This window comes from Cupressus sempervirens, chromosome 7 (assembly GCF_028749045.1).
Source record: "Cupressus sempervirens isolate cs-2001-9-10 chromosome 7, ASM2874904v1, whole genome shotgun sequence".
Lineage (NCBI taxonomy): Eukaryota > Viridiplantae > Streptophyta > Pinopsida > Cupressales > Cupressaceae > Cupressus > Cupressus sempervirens.
Genome location: NC_143124.1, coordinates 183,782,422 through 183,801,583, shown reverse-complemented (window position 1 = coordinate 183,801,583; position 19,162 = coordinate 183,782,422). Strand labels below are relative to the sequence as shown.

At 35.5% G+C, this 19,162-nt stretch overlaps 1 protein-coding gene across 3 annotated transcripts in view; it reads right to left on the bottom strand.

Moving 5' to 3' along the window:
• LOC149546109 (coatomer subunit beta'-2-like) overlaps positions 1-14,788 on the bottom strand; it is a 29,027-nt gene extending 14,239 nt beyond the window's left edge. For all 3 annotated transcript variants that reach the window (XR_016353654.1, XR_016353653.1, XM_089791012.1), the window contains exons 1-12: positions 14,576-14,788; positions 14,254-14,274; positions 11,963-12,024; positions 10,953-11,007; positions 4,737-4,773; positions 4,306-4,631; positions 4,021-4,152; positions 3,770-3,918; positions 3,348-3,416; positions 2,683-2,833; positions 2,508-2,573; positions 2,003-2,191 (exon numbers count right to left, since the gene is read on the bottom strand). Coding sequence is in view for 1 of the 3 variants with exons in the window: in XM_089791012.1 (XP_089647138.1) it covers positions 2,003-2,191; positions 2,508-2,573; positions 2,683-2,833; positions 3,348-3,416; positions 3,770-3,918; positions 4,021-4,152; positions 4,306-4,631; positions 4,737-4,773; positions 10,953-11,007; positions 11,963-12,024; positions 14,254-14,274; positions 14,576-14,578 (1,260 nt within the window). In the remaining 2 variants the exon portion in view is untranslated. The remainder of the gene's footprint in view (positions 1-2,002; positions 2,192-2,507; positions 2,574-2,682; positions 2,834-3,347; positions 3,417-3,769; positions 3,919-4,020; positions 4,153-4,305; positions 4,632-4,736; positions 4,774-10,952; positions 11,008-11,962; positions 12,025-14,253; positions 14,275-14,575) is intronic.
• Between the last annotated feature and the right edge of the window lie 4,374 nt (positions 14,789-19,162).

Here is a 19,162-nt window from a genome sequence, read left to right as displayed (position 1 = left end):
ATGTGTTTGCTGACCACAAGACAAAATTATATATGTAGTCAAACAATGTCCCTGAAGAAAAATACCTCCTACCTATGAAGCTTTGAATTCACTAGGAATGGAAAAGAGAGCAAGCTTTGTCAAATCATCAACAACCATGAAGCTTTGAATTCACTAAGAATGGAAAACTGAGCAAACTTTGTCAAATCATCAACAATGACAAAGATAAGATCCTTTACTCCTCACTCAAGGAAAGTCTATGATTGAAGTTTGCTGGCTCAGATTCCCATTTCTATTAAGGAATCGCAAGAGGATAAAATAAGTCTGCAGTCTATTTGATACTCTCCACACCCTCATACATATTGCAGCTCTTCTTTCAAGACCTTACAAGCATGTCTAGTATGAACTTGTCTATAAGTTTTGAAAAATTCTTTGTTACCAAAAAGTTGAAAATCAGGTGTTGCAATAGTTTTTTAATCTCAATTTGGATATTGGCATCAAAAAAGATTCTATGCTTCACCTGGTATCTCTCAACCAATCTAAGATAACTATATCTTCAACCAACCTCAGAGCTAGTGGGTGTCACCAAGGATCTTCCATTGGATAACTCTTTGAAAACTAAGATGGGTGTTGGCATCAACTGCTGGAATTTGATTGTTTAATTCTGTGTCATATTTTCGTTTTTAGCTAACTTGGAAGGAGTTTAAGGGCCTTTAACAATGTTATAATTAAATCTCTTGATTCTTGGTCAAGTCTTAGAGACAATCTGGTCACCTTAGGTCTTATTCTAATTATTTACCTTGGCCACATGGAAGATTTTTATCAGTTTTTGGCAGCTTGTGCAATAAAAAATATTATTTAATATTGATCGCAATTTTGATTGTGATATTGCTATCAGGATTTAACTGTGTGAATTTAAGTCAAACTCATTGACCCATGTTTCATGAGTAGTGATTCAACATGACTCCATCTCTAATGAGAATACTCATTGGATCTAGGTGATGCTCACAGAGGTAAAGCACCAGGACTTCCCGAGAGGTTACCCATCCCAGTACAACTCCAGCCTGAGCACGCTTAACTACGGAGTTTCCTCCATGGTTAAACCCAAAGCTTGCAACCCCATTTGCAAAACCTTCACCAAGTGTTGTAGCTTACAAACCATTCATTAGATAGCCCCTTAAGCTCATCAATTGTTAAGTAGGTGATAATTTCCAGAGCAAGTCAAATTGTGATATTGCTATTAGGATTTAACTGTGTGAATTTGAGTCAAACTCATTGACCCATGTTTCATGAGTAGTGATTCAACATGAATACATCTCTCATGAGAATAAATGTAACACTTAGCACTCATTGGATCTAAGTGATGCTCACAGGGGTGAAGCACTGGGACTTCCCGAGAGGTCACCTATCCCAGTACTACTCCAGCCTAAGCGCGCTTAACTACGGAGGTTCCTCCATGGTTAAACCCAAAGCTTGCAACCCCATTTGCAAAACCTTCACCAAGTGTTGTGCCTATTTTGATGTTATATATAGCTGAACCTATGCCCATTTCCAAGGGGAAAATTTTTGCTATACTGCTATATGTAAGCGCCATCCCTGTACATACCAGGGCCAGCAACATGTCAGGAGATAATTACATATAGATATTGATATTTACAAGCAAGGAAATCACTAAGAAAGAAGTTTTCATAAATAAGAATGTATCACTAAAAAGAAATTATAGAAGTATATCTTTGATATCCTCATACTCATCCCCTACCCTGTCCCTGTACCAGGATTGGCCACTTAGTACGAGGCAATCATATTAATAGCCATATTTACAAGAACACAAAGTAAGTAGTTTTCATCAAAATAAGGATAAGTTACTAAAACCAGTAACTGAAATTCTTTGATGCCTCTGCGTACTCAACTGAAAACACACTTATAAACAATTAATGAAGTAGAAATCGATAGCATTTTAACTATGAAAAACTACTTTAACTAAATGTTTAATGAGCATAAAAGCTTTCAGAATATATCAAACCTGAAATGTTTTACTGAAAATTTTAATTTTGGATGTACTTTCTCGTACTGCATATTCTCCATCCGATGCCCAAACAAACTCAAGGGCAGATCCAAAGGACCTATTCCTCCATGCAAGAGCAGTATAGATTATATACTCGCCATCACCACAAACCACAACAAACCTGCCATTTGGATTGTGTTTTAAGCTCTGTAACAAACCACACTGTAAATTATTAGCCCAGTATTTTTTTCAGATCATCATATTGCTAGGACAAGTCCAGATATTATTGCTTTGAACACACAACAATCTAAAGACAAGTTGTTCATTTATTGTTCTGCTTTTTTCAGATCTGAAAACAGGTAAGCTGTCAAATCTGTGTAATAAAATTCAATCATTGGGCAAGACATTAAGAATAAATGAAACAAAAACATACCCACATACATTTATGTTTTCAAATAAAGTTTATAGCCCTAATCCCATAAACAATTAAGACAATAATCAATTACTATCTCAAGGTCCTTGCCTGTGGATATAAATCACAGCTACCCAATTCCTTGACAGCTAAGGGCAATCTCTCCCCATCTGTCACCTGTGAACAACAAAATTCAACAAAAAATTGAATTTGTAGATAAGAAGTTTCTAAATAAATTTTATGAATGCAACAGTAAACCTCAAGGAATATGTAAAAGAGGTCTAACCTCAATGTCTGCCCCAACTGCCTTAATATTTACAGTCTGTATCTCATTGTGCTTTGCCCAAATAATCTTCCCACTACTGTCCATGCTAGCAACTGGCTCCTCACGACCAATTTTGATCATGATTGTTCCTTCATCATAACCAATAGCAACCCTGCAAAAAGCAAGATTAATCAACTTAAAGAAAGCATTAAAAATGGTAATTATTATAGATAATTAAAAATAAATAAATAAAAATTATTTTAATTTAAAAAGGTAAAAAGGTAGATTTATATTTTATAAAATAAATAAATAAAATAACATGAGTATTTTTTTAAATAGATAAGAAATTGAAAAAAAAAACAGTTATCTAGGCTATAATAAGAATTGATTTAAAGGAAAAAACAACAGTTTCACTTTTTGCTCAACAAACTAGCCAGATAGACCTTGTGTTTCAACTATTTACTATTAATCCGAGTTTGTAAATATGTGAAAATACACGACCATAAAACATTAAGAGATAAAATAAAAAAATGTTTTGCCAATATTAGATTGATTGATGGGTCTTGTAATTGGTCATACAGGATGTTTTGTCTTTAGCTTGTTGAACAAATGTAGAGTGTAGATATTTAGATAGATACATGAAGGCAAACAGCAGGAGAAGTGTTAACAAAGTAATACATCCTCACCGGTTTGACCCTTTTGCATAGCCAATGGCCCATACACGTTCTAGCCCATAATTCAATGTATTTTCTAACCTGCAAAGGAACACTTCAATAGTTAATCATAGTTGTCAACAAATAACAACTTCAACCATCACATCTAAATATCAATAAATGTTTGTTAGGTACAATAATGATAATCCTTGCAAAAGTTAATCAGTGTATTCTTTGCTTTCATAAACAAAAATATAAGTCCCATGACAGTATGTCCCTTATGCAGCCCATATACAGGAGACCATGTATTTATCCAATATGGTCAGCAATGGACTGAAAATAACAAGTATACATCATTGGATGTGCTACAAACGCCAAAAGCAAGTGGCACTATCACCCAGAAACAGATTGCATGTTTACAAACTCCAGTGAAAAAAATAATTCAATAAACTTGCCTGTATGTTGTTGAATGCCAAATGCGTACAGTACCATCTTCTGAACCAGTGATAATGATAGGAAGTTCAGGATGAAAGCAAACTGCTGATACATTATGGGTATGTCCGTCAAGAGTCTGGATGCAACTTTTTGTCTGGTAATCCCACACCTGATACAGGTACACCAAAGAAAATGAGCAATGGACTATTATTCGAAAAGATCCATACAAAAAGTAACAAATGTCAACCAGGAAGGAATTTGTAAAGAGCACCTTGGCTGTATGATCATCTGAACCTGAAATCAGATATGGTCTGTCACCTCCTGTAAAGTAATCAACACAATTTACACCCTTTGTATGGGCATCAAGAGTAAAATTTGGTTCTAGTGAACCAAGACTCCAGATCTGTATTATAAATTCAAGTTAGGCAAATTAGTTCAAATAAACATAATATCTAGTAAATAATTCCAAATTTGGCATACAAGAAGTACAAAGAAACTTGTCAAATCAAGCTCAATTTCTGATTTTTTTAACTGGTAAGAGAGCACTGATTCCCACCTTTATAGTGCGATCCAGTGAGGCACTCGCAAATGTATTTGTATCCTTGGGATTAAAGGCAACTTGCATCACATAATGTGAATGACCTTCAAATATTTGTGTACATTGCCAACCTTTATCCCAGTCCCAAAGCTTGATTAGCATGTCATCTGATGATGACAGAACATAGGGCAGGGTTGGATGAACTGTCACACACCTGATATAGTCAGTATGTGCTTCAAATACTTTTACCTTGTCCATGGTGTTATAATTGTAGACACGAATCATCATGTCATCTGAACCAGCCACAACCAACTGCTTCCGGGCTATAAACTTGGCAGAGCGTACTACACATAAAATAAACTCCCATATAAGAGATCCGTCATTTTATTTATTCACTCCTCCATATCAATAAAACAAAGATAACATGCATATGCATATCCCTTCCATACCTGGAAGGTCTGTGACTTCAAAGGACTTTGCCAAAGTCTGTCCAAAACCAGATAAAGCTAAATCAGTGTAATTGTAACAGGGCACATATTTTCAAGGCAGTGAAAGCAGGTATTCATCAACAAAGTCAGAAACTTTGGGTTACTACGACACAAAACAAATAAGAAGATTAAGTCATGAAAAAAGAACTTTGGACAGTTATTTGACTTCCGTGAATAGAATAACAGTTTGTCTAAATCTGTCTTGTATGCAATGGCCAAAAGAACTGGAACTTGAACCAAAAAAAATTACCCATCAAAGTCATCAGCAATAGATACAAGTGCCAAAATATGATTTCCATATAATATCAATAAGAAATTCATATTTTAATGCAAGCAATAATTAAGATTGGCCTATCAATGTTTTAACTGGCCCCTTAAATGCCTACACTGTTGAATAACTATATTGAGACAGAAACGCCAAAATTTTAGATCTGTAGGACTATATGTAATTCAATCTTTATGCTAATCTTTTTATTCGCGTTCTCTGGCAAGGAAAGTTGAACTTATTGTACTAGTATAAGTAACTATGTTATCGTAGAAAGTCTATAGATCTCCATTTATGTTTTTTCATACATTCTGGAAGGCTGGTAATTTGTCTATTATTCCGGTCATGCTTGCTCTATCAGAGCAAGTTTTTTGTGAGTTACTAAAGCATCTCTTAATAGTAATTGAATGGTTATGAGATCTACAAATCCCCGGACAGGAAACAAGAAATAATATTCCAGAAACATAACAAGTCTCATTTCTGGGTTTTCCCAAGGTCCACCATTACACTTTATTTACTTTTGCTTCTTAAACTATAAATAATTCGAATTAAACTGTAGTCAGTGAAATATGCCCCTTGCATGGATGTTCTACAACTCTGCAATGAGTCCTCAACAAAGAATAAGTCATATTAAAGAGTTGAAAGCATTTTCCGAGCTTTTAGATTTTGTCAACGAGATACCTGGCTGACTATACTCCCTTTTCTACAAAAAACAATTGAAGATGACCAACTCTTCTATTAACAAATAAGAGCTAATGGTCATTTAGGATAAACCAAATTGTTTAAATCATTGCATTATTACTACAGCCACCCGAGATCCAACCCTCATCTAGGCTAGCAGGCTCACGGGCTCCATGTACTGGCTCAGCTCTGTACTTGCAGGTTTCACCTGTTTTTCATTGTGGATTAAAGACCCCCATTTGTGGCCGTACTGACTGGGCCATTAGGGTAGACTCAACTCTCAAGCTTTTCAATCAAAAATAAATAAGGTTAAAGTTAAAAATATTCAACAAATGACGAGCACTAACTAGTACAGGATAATTTGTATTATGGCTCTGATTGGTTGGCCAGTACCTTAAGCTTCTTAGAATGAGCTGTAGAATAGATTTGGCATAGCTGAAAGTGAAAAAATAACTTATACCTCATAAGAACTTATTAATTACATGCACACAAACACCCCCTGCAAACCCTTGCTTTTCACTTAAGAGCGTCCAAAAATATGGCCATGTAATTAAATCTCCACATGCATTTTCATTTTGGCATATATAGTTTTGAGTATTTTGACTAGTTCTTGCTCAACCTAATGGTATACGTATGTGTATCAAACAGGTCTGACTTCTTCGAAACTGTTTTCAATAAAAAAACTGAACCTACATTGTTTGATCTTATAAATTAACTGTTAATCTCCTCTGGTTCTCTTCCTGAACATATTTGTTTCAGTAAGATTCCCCTTGGAAAATAGCAAAAACTAAATGCTTGTCTTTCATGGATAAACATTGACGTTATATTCAAGTTTAGTTTCCAATGATAGCACAACCATCTTCAAAATCTAACTTGCAAAATTTAATAAAATAAGTTCTCAAACCCTTGACATGTAGCTCATTTTCACTGTAAAAACCCTTTTGCCAACTGTGAAAAAGTGGAATAATATTATATTCAAGGGGAGAAAGGACCCTCAAAAACTTCATTCACAAAATTGCATACCAGCTCATTATTGCACAAGATTCTGTTCAGCCATAATTCATTGCTGATCATGTGTAGCACCTCTTAGAGTGTCAAGGAGGTTACTGAAGAAGAAGCCTCTTTACAATGATTTGATCTTAAAACAGACTTACAAGAAGCAGATCCGTCATTGAATACAGAGTTATAGCAACTTCTAGAGTGCTAGGAATTTGATTGTGAAACTTCTGAGCTGTGAAAAAATTGATTGGGAGCTGCAGAAACTCTTTCAAGTGAAGGAGAGCTGACTTAACATTTTAAACTTTTGGAGACCCCTCCTCATTGACTTTCTCCTAAGAGATATGCATTTTGTATCTGTAGAACACCTGACAAACTGGATCCCTTAATGCCCCATTAAGGGAGCTAGGAAGGTTAATCGTCCTAAAAATGCATGAGATGAGGTAGTGTGGCAAGCCCCTGATCCAGAATGGATCAAAATCAACTTTAATGGGGCATCAAAAGGAAACCCAGCCATCTGAAGAGCAGGTTGTGTAGTCAAAGATCACAATGGTGCTATCCTGAAGCAAAAACCTGTTGATTTAGGAGTAATGACCAATAATGAGGCAGAAATTAGAGAAGCTCTGTAAGGATTGGAATCTGGAAGAGAACTCCAATGTCAGCCTATGCAATTGAAAGGCAATTTGTTAATAAAGATAAATGCCATACAACAAAAAGATGACTACAAATTGGAAATTGCAGAAATGGATAAATCCGATATGGGATTTGGTGGAGAAGTTTTAGAACTTCAAAATATCACATATATACAGGTAGGGCAATATGAAGGCGGTGAGTTGGCAAACTGGCCACGGATGCAATGAGTAAAACTAATGTAGTGAAGTGTTGTTGACATAGGTAGAACAATAACTGATGCAGTCATCAAAATGAGTGATATGTGGGCCCAAGATACTAGCTGTCATTCTTTGAAGCCCTAAACCTACAAGGATGGTACTTCCCAAACTCGGATGACCATAATGGATTTGCCAAGGATGCAAAGGACAGGTGGCATCTTCTAAGCAAGCAAGGAGTAGAATTAAATAAGTGATAGGGAGTTGGAAGCAGGCAATTTCGATATGAGGTGACAATAGACGAAATGGCAAAGGTAATTAATGAGGGAATAAAGGAAGCGAGTGGTACACAGTAGTTAAATCAAAGCAACAGGAGTGTGAGATAATTATTAATTTAATATGATAATTAGGTAAGGCAATATCTATTCATGTCTTTGATAATTATAAATTTAATTGGATAAGATGATTTCTGTGTGAGGTTCAAGGTGAGAGAGAAGTGGAAGATATGGACACCACTTCGGCTGGTCATCAGGAAATGAAAAACGCTTTTTCAGAAGAGTATAAAAAAAGAGGTTGGAATCAATCTTCTGTTCCCAGCATGACCTAGTGATTCATGCAGTTAAAATGGTGCTGGGGGAGGCATTTATAAGGGCAAATCACTCGTAACAGATGAATTCAGACATCTGAACCATGTTCTTGGCTACTCTGTTAAATGCAACATAATCCAAAGAATTGGCAAATGCACTCTGCCAAGGCTTAGTGCAGAAGGCCTTTCTGGGTGAAATTGAAAAACTTTTGGATAAAGTCAAAGGGAAGACCATCCTAATCGCCTCCATTGTGTCAAATGCTATCCCTCGACTCAAACTGGTTGTGGAAAGTTATTGTGTTCTTGAAGAGAATGCTGGACCAGGCGGCAGATGAATGTGTGTTGTGGCCACAAAGGTACCTAATCAAGGGAGGACAGGATGCCTAACAATGACAATGAAGAGACCTTTGGTGTGGAGATCAAAGAGGAACCAAACTGCAACATCTGCAGTGGGTTGGAGGTGAATGCAAAGGATCATGCAAAAGGTGGAACAAACTATCTAGTGAAGACGAGGGTTGTCGAGAAGATAGGAAAAGCAAGGTGAAGGCAGTGTGTATGCCCAGATCTTTTGTATAAATGTTTAGAAATTAAGATAGGTATACCGGTAGATAAGATACAGGAGCAGGTGGTAGTATTACTTCATAGCATTACTTCATAATCTTTATGATATTGTATGGGAGAACAGAATGACCATATTTTGTCAGGGGAGTAGTCATATGTGTATAGGAGAAAGAACGCCTCCATTTTGTCAGGTCAGGCAATATAGATGGATAGAAAAACTTCTTTTGATATCAGGGAAGCAGTGGAATGGATGCCCATGACATCTGTGATGCCCATGACCGTAATTTTGATATTGCAATATTATAAACTGGTGCAGCCCCTTTTGCCACATTTTGATCAATCACAAAAAATACCTTAATGGAATGCTAACTGTAGTCTCATACACCTAATTGATGACTAGCTTGAGGGTGACCCAGACCAGGGAATGCTTATGTTTAAGATGTTTAATGTGTATTTTAAGCTTAGTTACCCAGGTTAGCTGGTTTGTCCTCAGAACCAAGTCTGGGTTCGAACCAGTTCAAAATACCGGTCCTTGGACCCAAATTCGAGCAGGGTTACATTTGGAAGGAGAGGGTGGATTGAACCCGTAGGTTGGAAATTCGAACCCAGGTGAATTTGATGTGCCTAGATTGAATTTGCATCAAACCTGGGCAAATTTCCAGCGACAGACAGCTTTTAAGTCATTTTTTATAACATATTGGATATTGTTTTGAGTTCCGCAGCCCTAAAAAGTGAATGTAAATAGGTTACTTTGGCTTCTAACATCATGATTCATGGATCATGATTTAATTTTAATGTTTTGAATCTTTGATGTTGAACTTGAAAATTAAAATATATGATGGTATTATCTTGGTTCATGATGCTATGATTACAACTTACATGTTCAAAGTTTATGCCTATCGTGTTTTTGTTGTTGAAATGATTAAATCATATGATTTTATGATTAAATCATATAATTTTTTATAGTTTTTACATGTTTTTCTACAAGCGAACCCAAAACCCTTTCTAAAATTTTGCCGTACTGGCAAACCGGTTCTTCAAACCTGTATTTTGAATCGAACTCAAACTGGTAACTAAGCTTTTAAGTGAAAAATACAGAAGCCAGTGATAGTATAACTTCATAAATATTTATGATATTGCATGGGAGAATAAAACTGCCCCATTTTGTGATGGGGGTTGTCATATGTAAATAGGAAATATAATGCCTCCATTTTGTCATGGAAGTTAATATAGATGGATAGGAAAATTTTATTTTGATACCAGGGGAGCAGCAGAATGGAATGCCTAGCTAGGCCAGACAGCTGGTATACTCATGACTATATTTTAATATTATATTAATATAAATGGGAGGAGCTCCTTTAGGTGTGATTTGATCAATCAAAGAAAAAATCCCTTAATGGAATGGTAACTGCAGCCTCATACACCTAATTAATGACTGGCTTGATGTTGCCCAAGAAAACTTACTATCACCTTTCCCCTTTCATTAAGAACAGAGGATGCTTATGCCTAAGATGTTGAAGGTGTGTTAAGTGACAATTTCATTCATTCATATTACAACTGTTACTGTTACTTTCTGGATGCATACAAGTTTGGACACGCATCCTGGAAATATCTGGATGCACATCCAAATGCATTTGTGGGCGCACAAGATTTTGTCAATAAAAAAACATTTTTAAAAAATGAGTGTTTTTTAAAATTCATTTATTTTGCTAGAAATCTTAAAATGACCCTTTCCTTTGGATTACAGTTTCTCTTTGGCATTTGGCATTTATCAATGATGAAGTATTGCACCATCAAATGACTACAAATCTGTATAGTTCTTTGACTTTTCTGTATATCATTATTCATATACATACATATATACACACACATGTTCCCAAACGCATCCAAACCCCCACAAATATCCACGCATCCACACAACGGTTTCTCATACCCACATATGAACCAGCAACTAGGCTGTTACTTCACTTTTAACAACATTTCATTTATATGAAATACTTATCATTCGTATTAGTATATTAATATACTTACACAATTAGATCTTTTAAGATAACTTTTGGTACAGTTAAGTTTCATAAATAGGGCAAGAATGACTGAATCAAATTGGACAATAAACAGTACAAGGTGCATTTTGATCTGATTGCAAAGTAGCTACAAATTAAGAAACAACAAAAGTGAGAAAAATAATGCAATGTATACCACCCAAGAAGAAATTCAACCAAGCTAATCCACAACAAATACAACCTGGAAAAGGTCATTACCTGTGACTGGTAATTCCAAATACAAACACTTCCAGAGTAAAGACTTGCAAGCATCCTGCATGAGGGACAACAAACAGCACAATCAATTTACGGTAGCTAAAATAATATAATTTTCTGTTCACTATAATGTTGTTTGGAAATATTAATTATTAACTATAGCATTCATGACAAAATTTAACACATGACATTGTAGATTTTAAAAAAAGATACACAAAGTTTAACAATTTTTGAGCCTAAGAAAAGCCACCATCTGTCCTCTAGATTTAAAATAGTAGACAGAAGAATACTTCCTCTCCTGCCTTAGGTGTCTTTAACAAGACATTGGAAGCCCACATTTCACAGGGGAATGAAAATTTCAGAGTACTTTGAAGAACTATTTGCACAAAATTAAGTGCTCCAAGAAAATGTTCATTGCAGAATTGAATATGACCTCCAGGTTTGCTATGATTTAAACAAGAATCAATACATATTAAGAGAAAAACGCTATTATAACATATCACAGGAATTATGTAAGCAAATATTAAACTTGTCATGTTATAATAACAGATTACAGCCTACAGGAATTGAGTAAGCAAATCTTAAACTTGTCATGTTATAATAACAGAGTAGAGCCTACAGGAATTAATGGTATATGGTTCAGGTTTGAAATAAGCAAAGAAGATTGTGTACATGTGAACCTGACTTTATTGAATTAACCACACATGAACCACATATTGGATGGTGTGTAAATATTTGCTAACATACTAAAGCTGCAGACGTTTTGCCTTCCATCATGATAATAAAATAATGCAGCGAATGTATATGACGATATAAACCTAAGCAGTGACAAACTGTAGGTGAATTGACAGTCAGTCTAAAGCAAAACATTCTCCCATTGTTTGAACTCTAAAGACATAAAAATATTTAATGGACATAATATCATATTAATTAGACACGTTATCTAAATGCATGTTTCCAAGTAACTCAACCTCTGAAACCCTAACATGATTAATGAGAAAAGGTGTAATTACCATGGCTCTGTTGGATGAAGATCAACTGATTTCACACGTTCAGATCTTTGGGCGAGCTTCCTCTGACAAGACAAACAAGTAAATGCATAGACACATTAGTATATATCCTCAAAAATTTACTAAATGCTCTTCTATTAATTTATTTTTGTTTTCATTTGCTCTAACAGTGCGCCAATGTGCAGTAAATATCATATATGCACTAGATCAGACACAGATGTATAAAGATATTAGCATACCCAATAAATTGTAGGTACTGTAGCAGAAATCTCACACTTTCCAATTTATTTCAAGCCAAACACTGAAAACAATTAACTGATTTGGTTGGATATAAACGTGAGCGTTGAAGGAACTTGAATGTAGACCAATTGACATGTTTTGTTAAAAAATATAAATTTAAGAAACAGCCTCCACAAATCTTGAAATTTTATGCAACCAAACACAGGTTAATAGGGGAAAGCCCAAGACATGTATCAAAAGGGACTTCACATTTTATAAATGAAAAGATTCAATGAAGAAATTGATTATATTGAAATTTCCAATCATTGGACAAGCATTCTAGGATCAAAATTACAGTAATGATTTACATGGATTTGACTCTCTGCTGCATTGGATTTGTTTGTTGATCTTAAGAAACATGCCAGATGTACAAGTAACCCAAAGTTAATTTTGATGGAAAAAGTACACCTCAAACATTACCTAAGCCAAGCAATATTTTTAGCCTGGTCACACATTCCTCATTGCATTAAATATGGTAGCATTGTAGTAAGTTTCTCAATATTACTGAACAGAAAGAAACAACACCAATAAATTGGCAGTGCCACGTGCTTGACATTGATTTACTAAAATTTACCTACATTTTCAATGCATTAATTAGGTAGCAGATCATGAAGTTTTCCAACATTACTAAACAGAAAGAAAAACACAATATGTAATTTGTTGTATCGTGAACTTGACATTGATTTACTCAAACAGCCTCTCCAAGCAAGCCCTCCATTTTCAATACATCAGAAAAGCCAGTATGAAAGAAACAGACAATCCTGCAGTTAAATTTCTGAGTTTCTGTCTCTGGCATCTGTAAACAGGCCACTGGTAGCATTTAAATGTACATTGAACCTTAAGTCCTATCACGACTGATTGAACAAAATGCCATCTTAATTGAGAGCTCAAGATTATAGATCAAAAGACAAGTATCATTCGCAGACATCAAAATGGTTGAGATAAGGTGAAGAATGGCCTGAAAAATAACAGTTTCTTAAGAAACAGGTTACTGAATATTATAGCCCTTTGCTATTTTGTTTTTGTTAACATAGTTTTGCACAGTTTGCAGTAATGCTTCAATAAGTCATGATGATGCTTATAAAAAGTTAAGGGCCATTTAATGAATGAGAGAGCCAGTTGATGTGGTTTTCAGAAACGCTGTTTGAACCAAAACTAGACAACAGAGAAAATTGTATTCTGACACATTGATGCATCATAAGCCAGTTACTTAATGGGCAAGTTGTAGTGCAACCAGCCAATGACTTAATGCACAAGCTATAGAGCAACCCTGTCTTCTTAGGAAAATAAATCCACCTCCGCTAAGTACCTTTAAAGAGGCTACCGAAGTCATTCAAACACCTAAAATGAAACCCTTAGAAATTAGCTTCAGCACAAATTATTATATTAATATATCTGCTGTATAAATTTAGTAAGATGATTTAACTCCAAATAGTCATAGGGGACCCCAAAATGGGCTACTCAGCTCCTGGCATTTCTCCCAAGAGTAAGATCACTTTAAAGGAGAACCCCAGTATTCAATGCCTAAATGAAGAAGCCGAGCTAGGAGAAAGCTCTCTAACTAACTAAGCACAATAGTAAGTTTCAGTATACATCGACTCTTAAACCTCACCAACTCAAAACGGAAACCTTGAAAAGTCATCAGTATTCCAGAACACTTTTTGTTTTAGGCCGATTGGCAGGTTGAAGTTTATTGTTTTCGTATATCATGAGGCCGGAGAACAAAATTTGAGTAATATAACGAATATGGGAAAAAAACCACCCATGTCAGTTCCTATAGTGGGTCTCACACACTAAATTGGCAAATAAATGGGAGATGGCATCAAAGATAAATTTATCTTTTCCATAGGATATATTATCTATGGAAACAAAATGTGTCCGTAAAATTTCTACTATATATGTAATCAAAATCTGCCCGCAAAATTGTACGCCACTCAAATCAAATGTTGAGATAATCAGAAACTAAAACCATGATGCCTAATTAGTTATAATAAGTGCATGGATCAGATAAATACCTTGATCTCGAGACGAAGAGGCTGTCGACATGACCGGAAAATCAGACAGAACGATGCAATTAGTAGACAACCTTTACAACATTTCTCTCAAATAAATCAAATAACACAAAACGTAACCAGATCTTGAAATTTCTTCCTGTAGCATAAAATCTCAATATTTCAACAAATGGGTTTTCTGCTAACAAATTGGATCTGCAACGTGAATTTTAATAAACAGGGAGAAAATAAACATAATTAAAGTTTCTTTTATAGCTAATCGGATCTGTAATATCATTCTAGCAAACAAAAAGAAAAAATGAGAAAAATTTAAAACATAACCTACCATGGCTGCAGGCCGCCAAATGTAGATCGGAGCTTAAAATATCCAGCAAATACAATACAAATCTGCAAGATCCGAGTTAAACAAGGTCGAACCTGCGACTAAATTTTCCCGACAAAAATGATCGAAAATGGGGTCTCCACAGAGCCGCAAATGTCATGAACGAATGGCATCCGTGGCAGAGTGCGAGTAGGGATTAAAAACCGGGAGTGAAATGGTGGGAGAAACGGCGATGGGGTTCTTATACTATGTGACCGGAAAAACTATCATTAATTTATAAAATGATTTATGAATTTGGGGAATAAACTTAGGCTGAAGGGTTGGACATTCAAATTCGTGCATTTTTGGATTGTCAGTTGGAATAGGGAATAGGAATACATATTCCTATTTTCCCTCTAAAATAAAATAAGCTTATACCTATTCCAAAAAATAGTTGTTATTGGAATAGCCATTCTGATTCCTAATATTGCAGCCCTATTCTTCATTTCCATGTCCGCAACCAAACGGGCCCTAAATGAATGGATGAATGAACGATATTAATACCATCCGTGAGGCCAAAGCAGTCTATGGGGCCCACAAGCATGCTAAAAAGATAAATTAAAAGAAACATTAGGCCTTTTGGAATTGTTTCTCTAAGTTTGCCCTTCAACAATAAATATTAACCATGATGTTGACATTTATCTTTTGATTCCATGCTCCTCATACTAGATTTCAAATTCTTGTGAGGTGAACTCACCTCTCTGGTATGATCTTAAGCATTTCAATGCTCTATTGGTATCTCTTTCTACCTTTGCTTTGTAGATTTTGAACATGTGGATGGCTTCTGACTTTTCTTTCAAATAGGCAATCCACATCATTCTAGAGAAATCACCAATAAACAACATAAATTATATGTCTCCAACTGCACTTTTCGTCCTCCTAGGACCACACAAGCCAGTATGAACCATATCTAGTACATGTTCATAAGTAAATTAATTACTAGGAAAGCTTGAGCTTGCCAACTTACTTAGTTGACAATCCTTACACATTACGTTATCAGGTTTGGTGATGGGGGGTAAGCTCCTTACACAGTTTTTCTTTCCTACCTTAACAATGCTTAAATTTACGTGACACAACCTTCTATGCCATAGCCAACTATTATCATTCCTAGCTTCCATACAAGTATTATAAAAAATATTGAGGTAAAAGAGGTTACCTCTAGTTTGTTCTCTTGTAACCAATAGTTTGTCAATCTTGTCAAATATCCTGCAAGACCCTTTGTTAAGCTTGAATTTACAACCTTTGCCCATTACTTGAGTTATTCTCAACTGATTATACTTCAATCCTTCCACTAGATATACACATTCATAGGTAGTGGATTTACTTAGGGCTATAGTACCCTTACCTATGACCATGCATGGTGATTTGTTGTCAAGCTTTACCGTTCCTCCATCATAGACTTTAACCTCATGGACTTAATCTTGTCCCCTGACATGTGGTGTGAGCAACTGTTATCTATTGTCCAGTTATTGTGTACACTAGAGTTGGTTATCAAAGCTCTCTCGACCCTTTCTATAGTAATAGCAACAAAGGATACTTCATCTTCATCATCTTCCTTGTCACTGGTCGACTCTTCATCATTCATCCCTTCTTCAACAATGATGTAACATTGCTTCTCCTTTTCCCTTCACCACTTCTTATTGGAGCCTTTTCGGCTATTGTTTTCTCTCCAGTCATTGGTTTCTTTTCTAATAGCTCTGGGACATCTAGCAACATAATGTCCTACCTTTTTGCAGTTAAAGCATTTGAAAGAAAGCTTGCCTTTGTACTTTCCTTTTCCTCTTACCATTCTCTTTGCAAGAAGAGCTTCCAACTCTTCTTGTTTTGCTTCTTCAACATATAGACTTTCCAACTCCTTATGTCTGCATGTACATGGTTCTCCTTTTTCCCGTAGAGTTGTCATTGGAGCAATCAAGGCTTTGAATGTTGTCTCAACCCTTGATGGTTGACTGTTGTCGAAGTTGCTAAGCTCAAATGCAGTGAACTTTCCTATCAAAGCATCAAGCGACACCTCCATCTTGTTTATTATTCTTAGCTTTTGAATAGCTGACATCTATAGATACCCAAAAATTGGCAAAGACCTAAATCACACAATTCCAATCAATTAGTGCAAATTAAAGAGAAAATCAAAAGAAACACAATAGACTTTCAAATCAAAAATCACACCAGGTCATTAGTTATCTATCGAATCGACAAGACCTAAATCAACTTTAAAAGAGGAGAAAAACAATTCAAATTCATAAAATGAAATTCAAAAAAGGGGGAGGAAAAGATGAAGTGTTGAGAATAAATAAGACATTTATTAAATCAACAAAATCATTTATCCTCACAAATTTGAAAATCTCCCTTTTTCATTTTAAAAGAATTAGAAATATCCTCAATTATCCTCAAAACCAAGTTTGTTGGACTCTTCCTCCTAGTCTCTAATGAGATATTTTCAATTTCACTTTCACCCATCAATCAAAAGTGAAAATCCTGATTCTTACCCCAACCCCTTCCGAAATTCTATAAATATGAGGGAAATACAAGAGGCAAAGGGACCCAAGTTTTAGGCATCTATAATACAGGCACATTTTGATTCATCATTTTAGCAAGTTCATAGCATTTTAATAGTGCTTTTATGTTATTTAGCATCATTTATTGCATGTTTAGCTTGTTGCATGTCCATTTTGATAGCATACAATCTACATTATAGTCATAGATCTTGCATGCATTCTTGTAGATCTGCATTTTTAGCACACTCTTATGCTAGAACTGTCACTAAGATGCTAGTTTGAGAGCTATTTTAGCAGTTGTAGTTAGGGAAACATGAGACCCTCATAAAGATTACATTCTGATGATGATATCTTGGGTTTAGTTTAGTTGGTCATTAGTCTATTGTATTCTACACTAAAGTTTCATGAATACACGTTCACACCGTGTACAAATTGGCGCCCACCATGGGACTAAACTAAAAGCCTCTCTATTTTCAAGTTTTTTCAGTCTAATCTTTCATTTCTAGTGTAGATCTGTGTTTCTTGCTATGCTCTTGTGCAGATTTGATTGAATACAGGTTCTACAGTGTTCGAGAGTCCTCATATCAATGAGAACGTCTCAAAGTCTTCCCTGAGTGCACAAGGGCCGGATCTGAATATTCGGACGCTTATGATCTCTATTTTAATGCTTTCGAGAGATATTCTGATGCTTCTAAACTCTATTCTAACACATTTAATCTTTATGAACTGCATTTAAATTGTTTTGTAACACATTTAAATCTTTCTACAATGCTTTTGAAGTTTTCTATGACGCATTTGCATATTTTTGTAGTGCATTTGATAATTTCTGAAGCGCATATAAAGCATCTTAGAGTGCATTTGCTTTTCTCATAGCGCATTTGCCAAATCAAATATCACATATGATGCTTTCTGTAACACATATGAGTATTTTTGTTGTGCATTTGGTAAAATTTATAGTTTCCTGAATCTAACTTCCAGATCTAAATCTTGTTTGCTTACAGGTCCCTTCAAAGTTAACAAAAAGCTTCTAGATTGCAAACAACGTGCGATAGGAATGAAGACCCTCCTAAAAGTGCCTAGCCTTTGCTAGCTCCAAATCACGTAAGTGGACCTCTGCTCTTGTTAATACAAAGTGCAACATTTCAAAGTTTCAAACATAGCTTAATAGAAGCGTTCAATCTCACTAATCTAAAACAAAAGAAGGCCTATGCTCACAACTCCTTCGAGTTGATCAGAATGCCTGACCTTCTATAAAGATTGGTTACAATTGAACAAGGAAAATAATCCACACATAACATAAGTAGGAGCCCGTCTATCTTCAATAGTATAAGGGCTGGTGGTTAAATTGTTGTGTTTGTTGTGTTTGGGGAACCAAGATAGTAGGGATATGCTCTCACTCTCCTCAAGTGATCATATTCCCAAACCTATTTGTGACTTCCATTTCCCATTTTTCACTAGGCAGGATTATCTAGCCATAGAAAGGCTACCTCCCTAGTTGCCTTAGTAGGGCCGGTAAGAGGGATTGCCTCCCAATCTTGTATTCCTAATTGAATGCAAGCCACCCGTGTTCAGAATATAGCCTTCCTTGAGTAGTCCCATAAGGGATTGTGTCAAACCTCTTTAGCATTGGTGGGAAGTTCTCTATCACAGGAGAGGTAAATTCAAACATAGTTGGTTAAACACTAGGACCCACTAGTCACCGGCTTTAGACAAACTTGTTAGGAAGCCATTTTTTTCCATTTTCTAAGTGTGTGTGATTTTACATTTTGTTTTGTCTTACTGCTATTGTGCTTGGAAGTGTTTTAAAACTTAATAATGAACACCTGTGTGGATCACAAACCTTCCAAAAAGACAAACTTCAAACCGGTATTGAGAAACCAAGTCCAAGACGAAGACATTGCTAAACAATCCTGAAAATAGCACATATACTACATAAAACAACACTTCTGAACATCCCTGTAATGCTTCTAATCTCTGTTATAATGCATATTCCTACTAAATAGTGCATATGAGCCTTAAAACAGTGCATTTGCCCAGTAGAATGACACATATGAAT